The sequence below is a fragment of the Azolla caroliniana genome, unplaced genomic scaffold (genome assembly GCF_043228905.1).
Source record: "Azolla caroliniana isolate FFs.n. ecotype wild unplaced genomic scaffold, voAzoCaro1.0.p SCAF_694, whole genome shotgun sequence".
NCBI classification, from domain to species: Eukaryota; Viridiplantae; Streptophyta; class Polypodiopsida; order Salviniales; family Salviniaceae; genus Azolla; species Azolla caroliniana.
This window is the reverse complement of record NW_028231129.1, coordinates 2,465-12,100: the sequence shown is the minus strand read 5'-3', so window position 1 is coordinate 12,100 and position 9,636 is coordinate 2,465. Positions and strand designations below refer to the sequence as shown.

At 36.5% G+C, this 9,636-nt stretch overlaps 1 protein-coding gene and 1 pseudogene across 1 annotated transcript; both read right to left on the bottom strand.

Moving 5' to 3' along the window:
• Nucleotides 1-337: 337 nt before the first annotated feature.
• Nucleotides 338-9,332, bottom strand: LOC147847760 (uncharacterized). The gene is made up of 13 exons (XM_087338857.1): nucleotides 9,254-9,332; nucleotides 7,448-7,510; nucleotides 7,027-7,197; nucleotides 6,689-6,823; nucleotides 5,142-5,281; nucleotides 4,960-5,046; nucleotides 4,417-4,542; nucleotides 4,190-4,342; nucleotides 2,254-2,322; nucleotides 2,060-2,161; nucleotides 1,327-1,497; nucleotides 1,043-1,122; nucleotides 338-638 (listed from the first exon to the last, which is right to left on the bottom strand). Exons 1-13 carry the CDS (start codon nucleotides 9,288-9,290, stop codon nucleotides 581-583), a joined length of 1,392 nt encoding a protein of 463 aa, XP_087194983.1. The 5' UTR covers nucleotides 9,291-9,332; the 3' UTR covers nucleotides 338-580.
• LOC147847761 (small ribosomal subunit protein eS7 pseudogene) lies at nucleotides 3,097-3,985 on the bottom strand (annotated as a pseudogene).
• Nucleotides 9,333-9,636: the final 304 nt, after the last annotated feature.

Below are 9,636 nucleotides of genomic sequence, written 5' to 3'. Positions count from 1 at the left end.
TAATGCTCAGTATAGCAAAGACAAATATATATCATGGTTTTTACATTTGTTTTTATGCCAGCATCAGCAAGACGAGATACAAATTAATTCATCAGTCTTTGGTATAAAGGTTGTGCAGGAGTGATAAATTTGCCAGGAAATTAGCCATCATATACTAATGTCTGCATGCTCACAACTAAGGTTCCTTTGAACCCAGCTATGATGGAAAGGCTGTCCTAGCCATTGAACAGTGACACAAGTTCGACCAATATCAGATCATCAATGAGGTCCTAGTCCTTGATTTATGAATGTAAAAGACCTTTCAATATCAGACTATCAATGATGTCCAAGTCATATGAAATGTAAAAGATTCTCTTCAGGATAATGAGCTCATTGTTAAATGTTGGTTTCATAATGTAGAAACATAGAACATTATGATTTAAAAACGGTAGAATTGACATTCACCATTTACACGAGGGTATTTTCAAAATTACCCCTTTTTTCTATCCCAAATTTTGAATATCTTGAAAATAAGATTAATAAAAAAAGATGTGTGGGTTTAACTTCTTTCTGTTGCATGGAAAGCATGCTTCGTAGTCAGTTAGCACTTGTCTTCAGATTTATCAGCATAAAACCTTTTCCCTGCCTCAACTGCCTCCCTGCAAACAAGAAAACAATGTCTGGACTCGATGTCCTTTGTAGTGATTTATATCTCAATAGATAACACTCTCCATCCACCTCTATCTCTCCCCAGAAAAAGTGAGACATTTGTATATGCCTGTTTTGTCACATAACGCAATCTAGCTTTAAATAAATTCTAATATATATCACGGAGAGATGGGACACTGTAGTACCTTATTCTGTCCTGTACTAAAATGAACTCATGTAGCACTTCAAGATGCATAATATTGTTCTCATACCCCCAAAAATCAATCATTATGAACCCAAAGAACCACGGGAATTCAAATAAGGCTGGGACAACCTTTTAAAATTGTGATATATACAATCATTTCAGAGGATTTCAGATATACATATATAAACTCGTTCATATGAGTAATCAAACCTGAAAGCATCAACAAGTTCCTTATTATTTGGGTCAAGCTTTACACCCTCATAGAATGCATTTGCTGCTTCCTCATATTTCTGCATCAGACAACATACCAAGGGGACAATAATAAGGAAACTCCTGAACGTCCTAAAAATTTAAATGGTTGGGGAAAGTTTAGGTTAGCTATCAAGATTTCATAATATTTAGCGAAATGCTCCCAAAAAACCTTCAAAGGTACCCATGTGCATATTATGATTATCTCATACAGCACCACTGAATTAAGAGAAAAAAATGCAAACCTGCAAAAGACGAAGGGCAGACCCTTCTCTATAGCATCCTTTTGCCCAGTCGGGACGAATCTGCCTTACCAACTTGGCATCAGTAAGTGCAAATTCAAGTTGCCCAGTTCTCATCCAGCATAGGCTCCGATTAGATAAAATAATTGCATTGTGTGGATCCAAATCTAGCGCCTGTCAAAAAATAATCGCATTATTCAATTGTGTTATGTATGCATTATGTGATTATGCACACATGCAATGCTCTGATGACAGGCATCTGGTCATCGAAAGAAACTTGGGTGATATTTCATAGTTTTCCCCCAAAGAAAACGAAAAGATTTGAACATTTATACTCCATGGCATGGACATATATGCTGGCACTGAACTGCCATTCTTGAAATCAAGTCATGTAGCTCAAGCTACAAAAATGCATTGTTCTCAAAATAAGGAAGAGTGCATTTAGTACTCAGTGTCACAATGGTACATTTCACACAATGTTTGAACACCCGTTCTGCATGTTATCAACACACATGCTAGCACAGAAGCAATATTCTTTGATATTAGCAACATATTCAAGCTAGAATAACAGTGTTCTGGAAAGTGTGAAACATGCATTTGAAATATCAAAAACCATATAATTAGGAAAAAGCACCCTTCCCTAAAAGTTGACATCAGCAATCCTTTCATTCCTTTGCCTCCCAGTAATCATTGCAATATAGGCCTGGAAATTTAAAGCTACATATTGTGTGCTCACCTGTGTATATGCATCCACAGCAGCCATATAATTCTTGTTTTTAAACGCTTCATCACCACGGGTTTTGGCTTGCAAAGACTTCTCCTTTAATTCTGCAGATACCTTGCAGGAAAAAACAGAAGGCTTCGTTTGTCTCCCAGGACCTCTTTCACATTGATCAAAATAATTTCCATTAAGAAGGAAAGACAACTTACCTCAATTGGAACAAACTTGTCATCAGTCTTAACTCCTTTATCCTCTTCTTTTGCATGGCTGAGGTTTGCCTAGTACCAAAGTATGTACATGTGAGTTTCACTCAATTATACCAGTTTTGGTATTCACAATTCAACAAACTCAGAGAATTATATACCAGTTTTGATTTCCACTCTACCCCCCCTTTTCACTTCTTACCCCTCTCATACCCCCCATCACTTTTTCAAAGATCCCTATAAAATCTTTTCCTACCCACCACTATACATCACCCTCCCTAACTCCCACATCACACATTTTCAAATAACCCCATAAAATCTTTTACACCCCCACCAAATCCATCACTCCCCCTGAACTCCCACACCATAAAATTTGAAACCTCTCTCTCTCTCTCTCTCTCTCTCTCTCTCTCTCTCTCTCTCTCTCTCTCTCTCTCTCTCTCTCTCTCTATTATCCCTTTTATTCCCTATATAAACCTCTCAAATTCTAAATGGTCATGTGCACTGATGAGCTCCTTAGGAGCGAAACTAGTTTGCCACATCGACCATTTCTTTGTATTACCTTTTAAGTTTCTTAATATAAATTAGTTTTTAGTATAACCTCTTTGTATAACCTCTCTCTCTCACTCTCTCTAACCTCTCAAATTCTAAATGGTCATGTGCACTGATGAGCTCCTTAGGAGCGAAACTAGTTTGCCACATCGACCATTTCTTTGTATTACCTTTTAAGTTTCTTAATATAAATTAGTTTTTAGTATAACCTCTTTGTATAACCTCTCTCTCTCACTCTCTCTAAACTTTGTACATGTAACATATGTATCTCCCTCTCTCTCTCTCTCTCTCTCTCTCTTTTGAAGCAATAAGATCCCTAATGAATATATTTGCATGCTGCTCATATTTGCCTCACTTCTAGAAATAGATTGCAGAAAAAAGGATGTCTCTAATGTATCCTTACAGAGGACAAACGTACACACGATGACTCCATCGATACCTTCAACTCCTACAAAATGAATTTTACACCATAAAGTGCAAAAAAAACTGAAAGCTCAAAAACTATGATAAAATGTCTTTAAGCAGCATCTTGTACAGGGTACTCGAACACTACTTCTTTTCCAGTTAGCTTCTTATAGGCAACACCAAAAGTCTCTAACTTATACTCAGTATTGTTCCTCTCCTTCGGGTCCAAATATACTCGCATTATGCATGAACCATCCAGACGGAAACGAACTCTTTTTCCGACAATCTCTGCTGGATAGACTAAATCTTCAAGAATAGCCTCATGAACAGATGTTAATGTACGGCTTCTGGGACGAGCAGTAGCAGTTCCCTTCTTGGGAGGCCTCATAATGCACCTTGTCGCGATGAAAATTTCTTCTCAAGTTCGCAGACAAGACGGTTGTGAATTTTTTTGAATGATTTCCTTAGTCTGTATGGCACATGGATTATGACAGCCTTCCTGCTTCCAGAGATATCTATTTGCTTTGCAGAATTGATGAATAGATCCTTTAGGTCACTTCTTAGCTCCTGGTTAGTGTTCTCAAGATCAAAGAGAGCCTGTGCAACAGAGCAGTTACATTACCCCCTGGCATCAGAGCAGTTACATTACCCCCTGATGTTGAGGATGGGTTATTTGTTCCATCCTACTCAGCATGCCTTAGCCTAACTCACAGCCAACAATATGTTCTTACACAATAAGACCCATTTCAGTGTTTAAACTGGTATCCTGCCAATACGCCATGTTAATCTTAGCAATTCCTCACACAGGAGTCCTTAAAACATTAATACTTTGATTACTGTAGGTTACATCTAAGCTAACTCTTAGAAACCTTCAGGATCCTTTTATGCTAACGCAAGATACAAGTTAGAAAACAACACTGAAGGAATGGCATGAAAATGTAGATGGTGCGAAGTCAAAAGAAACTGAAGCAATAAGTTAACCAACCTGCTCATGTGCTATTAGTTTCTGTGCATATGACAAGATTCCCTTACAAGACCAATCAGCAACTCGTGGATCCACTGTTGTCACTGGCAGCAAAGCATTCACACAATCATGGCTACCTTTCATGGCAGCCACCATCACAGGTTTCTCACCATCCTGTAGGATTGCAATACGGTTATTCTTCATTGCACGAAGCATGTCATTAGATATAATTGCATTGCATGTGTTACCTCATCAACAGCATTCGGGTCGGCGCCTGCATTTAAGAGGCTTATGACCATCTTTTCATTTCCACTGTCTGCAGCAATATGAAGTGGAGTTACACCACCTACAGTCACATTCACATTTCCTCCTTTCTGCATATGACCATTCAGGAGATAACAACAATGAAAGTTATGGTGATTGGAAGTAATGTATAAAAGGTGAGTCAATGCACATTCAAGGAGTAGTAGGTAAGATGTACAAGTATATATGATAAAGTACACTAATAAAATTGTCTCCTAATGATATAAAAATAAGATAGGCAATCTAATTAATGAAATTGGATTCCTGTGCATGAATTATTGCATGCCTGTTCTTCCTCATATGTGAATTTGATACTGACTTTCAATCATTTGATTACTAGGCAATTCCATAGTTTCCTCAATATTTTGTATATTATATGCTCATGTGCACGGCTTTATTGAAAATAAGAATGTCAAAATTTTATCAAATCACCAGCTAGAAAAAGTTCCATCAAGGCATTTCTTCTACAAAGGACAAAACAAAAGCACCTCAATAAGCAGATCCAGAATCTTAGATGCTCCCGCTGCTGCTGCACTGACAAGGGCAGTCACATCATCATCTGATGATGCATTTGGCTGCAGGAACATAGTACCTTTTTTATCATAAAATAACAAAACAAACAAAAAAACCGTGCCCTAAATAAAAAAGGATTGTTTTATGTTGCACTTACATCAGCTCCGTGTTCTAACAAATGTTTCACAACTTCATATTTTTCATGACCAGCTGCCCATATTAATGGAGATCCTGCATGGCTTGAGATGTCCACATTGACTCCCTTCTCCAACAGTGATCTTACAATGTCAACAGAGCCTATTAAATTTTAAACACAGAATATATAGGACAAGATTGAATCCATTTCCTTATCAACCCTCTTTTTTATATTGAAAACAGGGATTGTATCAATGTAACAATCAGCGTTCCTAGACACTTCAAACAATAATTGAATTGCAACCAGTAATTGCACTATATGAAGAAATGATGTGGCAATTCCACATAAACTGCAGAGACAGCCATTTGCAAACTTCAACAGTTTAACCACAGAGTTTAGTGCCATTCATGAATCCTCTGTAAAGAGCGCCATCTTTTCCTTGGCTAAAAACCATAACAGTTCTCAACTATGAATAAAAACTCAGTCCAAAATAAAGAAATGTTTTCACATAGTCAAAACGCTCTCAGTGACGTTTTCACAGGCACTTTCAGGACAAAGGTGAAGCTAGTTAAACACATTCATATTATTTTCTCAGTTCCCAGGAATATCTGTGGTAATTGCTTTCCAAAGCCACAGACAGAAAAACTAAACACAACCTCATGTAGCATGCACACTTTACTCTACGAAGTGCAGTTCTTTTCTTTTGTGTGCACTATCACCAACCATTGAGCTAATCATGCGTAAATGCAATAAGATAACTCATCAATGCGGTTGCGAGCACATTAAATAAAACAAAATATATAAATAGAAATTGTCAACCTGAATGAAACAAAATGCAATCATACAAGCATGGGTTGAACTTACTAACTAAAATCAGATTTAGTGAATATTTTAAAAATGGTTAACCACCTATTGAGTGAATAAAGCATCACAAACATACTATACAAGCACCGCATATCAAGATAAACGAGTTAGCTAAATGCTACAAAGAAGGTAGATCATGTTGTGCTTTTGGAAAGGAGGAAAAATATTTGGCCTTCTCATATAAAACTTTTCGATCAATCACAATAGAAAGAGTAGGATTTAGATATTCAATTCATACCATCATAAAGTTCTTGTGAAAGTAACACATGGGTACCAGAAAGAAATAGACATTCAATAACCATAATACACCTGAAAAATCTATGAATCAACCAAATCAATGGTTTATGTAACCGTATATCTGCGTTAGAATCGGATAGACGTATCAAATCTGCAATTATTGATCCTGGCTATTTTCGCAAGGTAATTTCTATGTTAATTAACCAGTGTACCCTCATTACATTAGCATACTCTTACTTTACTTGTATCATAAGACATAAGCTGCACAGTAATATACTGAAATTCAATGGGCAACTTGTGCATGTAAGTGAAGAATGCCCCTCACAATCCAATGCCAAAACAACTCCAACAAAAAATAAAAGAACTCCAACAGTCAGTAAAATACCATAATTGAAAATTCTAGAATGTGAAACAATGATATAAATCATTCGTACAAAATGTGGATGTCAATGAGGACAGAACCATACCAGCTGCTGCTGCATGATGCAAAGCTGTCGCATCTAGTTCATTCCCCCTTATCTCTGGATTTGCCCCATGATCAAGGAGGCATAATGATGCTTGAAGATGTCCATGTCTTGCAGCATGGATGAGAGGAGTTTCCCCTATGCAAATTAGATAGTTTTAGCAAATTACTGATTGAATTGTGGAGCAATGGACATGATTTGGTTACTAGAAAAAGAAATGTGGGTTCAAATAAGGAGAAATTTTGATATTAAGTTTTTATTTATGGCAAACCTTACATACAATGCACCTTTTATAATTCAAATTTCATCACAAAAAATCCGAATAAATCAAGCTTGCTCACCATCATTGTCACATACATCCACAGGATATTTCAAAACTTTCAAGAGATAGCTACACAATGTGTCTTTCCCATTTTGAGCAGCAAAATGCAAACAGCCACGTCCATTGGCATCCTTTACATCTATAACAACCTTGGCAATGCCTTGTTCCTCATTAAATGATTGTGCAGCTTCTGCAAAAAGCAAGTAGTCCACCCTCCTTCAAATAAATGGATGATTTATCACATTTTCTTTAAGGATAAAATAGAGTCAAACAAATCCTATGATATAGAATCTTGAAGGCAATATATTCTCTGTCCAATCATCCTGACATTTTCTCGTCTAGAAATATATAGAACAATTGTACGTTGTATAAGAATTGCATACACAGTATCCACATCTTCTTGCAATAACAATCTTGTAAAATCATGGGTTTATGCATACCTTGCAAAGCAGTAATATCTCCTTCACGAGCTGCAATTAAAAGCTTATTAACCTTCTCCCTGGCTGTACAAAAAAAGTACGAGGGAAAGATAATGAAGACAAGAATATAATGTCTAGTCATAAAATACAAGTAAAAAGAACAAGTCCTGGTTAGGTTTCCCCAATGCTTCTTTGTTATTGATACAAACGGATGTTATAGTATTATGACATCAATTTTCAGAAAAAACTAGTATGCAGTTAATTTGGGACACTTAGTTGAATGCACTCAAAGCACTTAGTTAATTTGAAAACGAACAAAGCACTCAACTTCAATCAAAATCTTACCAGAGCTTATAAACAAGAACCCAACAATTTCTAATACCTGGCTAACTCTTGGATATGAATTAACAAACCACCATAGAATTAGCTAATATAGTCAAATGTTTATACATGGTCAGTTCCTTAGCCCTGTCAGAGAATGCAGTGTAGAACCCATTTGTAATGGCTTCCATGAAAACTTCCTTGCTTTTACAAAGACGAGAGATAAATTTTTGCTTCATGTCAGCATGAGAAAAATTATCTCAACATTCATAAATATCAGTTAGGATCTGAATTTTCCTTCCTTTCTCTCACTTGAGAATGTACGCTAGAAACTGGATATTGAGTTTTAATATACTGCTTTATCACATTGTGTACGACATTTTAGACATCCCCACTGATATAGTCCATTGCATATAGCTTTCGAGCTTGCCTTACTAGAATTCTTAAACTTAAAATGTGTAAACATGATGGTCTAGTGTAATATTTGCACCTATGTAACCTTTGCAGTGGGTCTGATATTTAGTTAATTTAAAAGAGTCCTTCATATGTTTCGTTTGAGATCAAGCATACCGGTAGTTTCATTTTTGCTTCTCAAAATATGGCTTTACAAACCACTCAATTCTTCATCTATTTTGTTTAAGATCCTGGGGGATCCAAGGTATGAAGTAGAAAATTTCCAGAAATTAGCTCAAAGATTAAACTGTGATCTCTATCATCAAAAAATGTTCTGGTTTCTATGTATTTAGGAATCACTGTCCGTGACCCAAGGGTTGTTGAAAAGAAATGCCATTTCTCTTAAGCTAAGACTAACAAACATGAAAAATTAAGAATATCTAGAAAACAGCTAGAAGATTAAACCAGGATCTCAATCATCCATAGAATGTCGTGGTTTTTTTATGTCTTTACATATAACTTTGCATGATAAAAGGTTTGTTGAAAAGCAATATCATTTCCCTTAACCATATCTACAAAAGTTGCGAATAGAAAATCTCTACGAAATAGTTAAAAGATAAACCATGATGTTAACAATCTAAAAAATGTTGTGGTTATGGCGGTTTTGCCTTTGTGAATTGCTTTTCACTACGATTTTTGTTGAGAAACGATAGCACTTACCTTAACCAAGTTACCAAAGCTATAAAGTAGAAAATATCTAGGAAATGATGATAAAAACATGAAGAACCATCAGTTTTACAATGTTAGATCATACACTAAACTGATCAGAAACAACGTTTTCAAGAATCCCATTCCAGCATGAGAAGAAGCGAAATTTTCGTTTCCTCCGAACTGTATAAAACACGTACTTCTGAGTCTGTTAATTTGACAAGCAGGACTTGTAGAAATACAATGAACGGAGAAACATCGCAAGCGTAAGTTACATTCTTTTGACTGCCTTTACTCGACAAAAAAGAAATGTCGAGCTACACCTCAGAGGATAACTAACTCACACTGCGTGGAGGAAGAGAAAGAAGAAGAAGAAGAAGAAGAAGAAGAAGACGAGAGGATTACCTGCAAATGCGGAAGCTGCATCAGCTTGCTTCTTCATGAAGGCAATTAAACTGTATCCGGGGGGTTTCTTAATGCTGCTGAGGTTTAATGGGGACCTTCTTTTACCGACAGGAGAACGAAGGAGAAATACATACATACATACATTATACTGTTACATACATACATACATACATACGTATACCGTATACATATGTATGTATACGTATTACAGTACATACACACGAGGGTTTGTGTTTCATTGATACGCTCATCTCTTCTTCATCTTCTTCTTCTTGGATGGACCCTAGAGAGCGTCGTCGGCCGCCACTTTCTCACTATCGTTATCTTGCCACATGATTCCACCCCGACATACCCAACGAGCTCACAATTTGTTTCTTATAGCA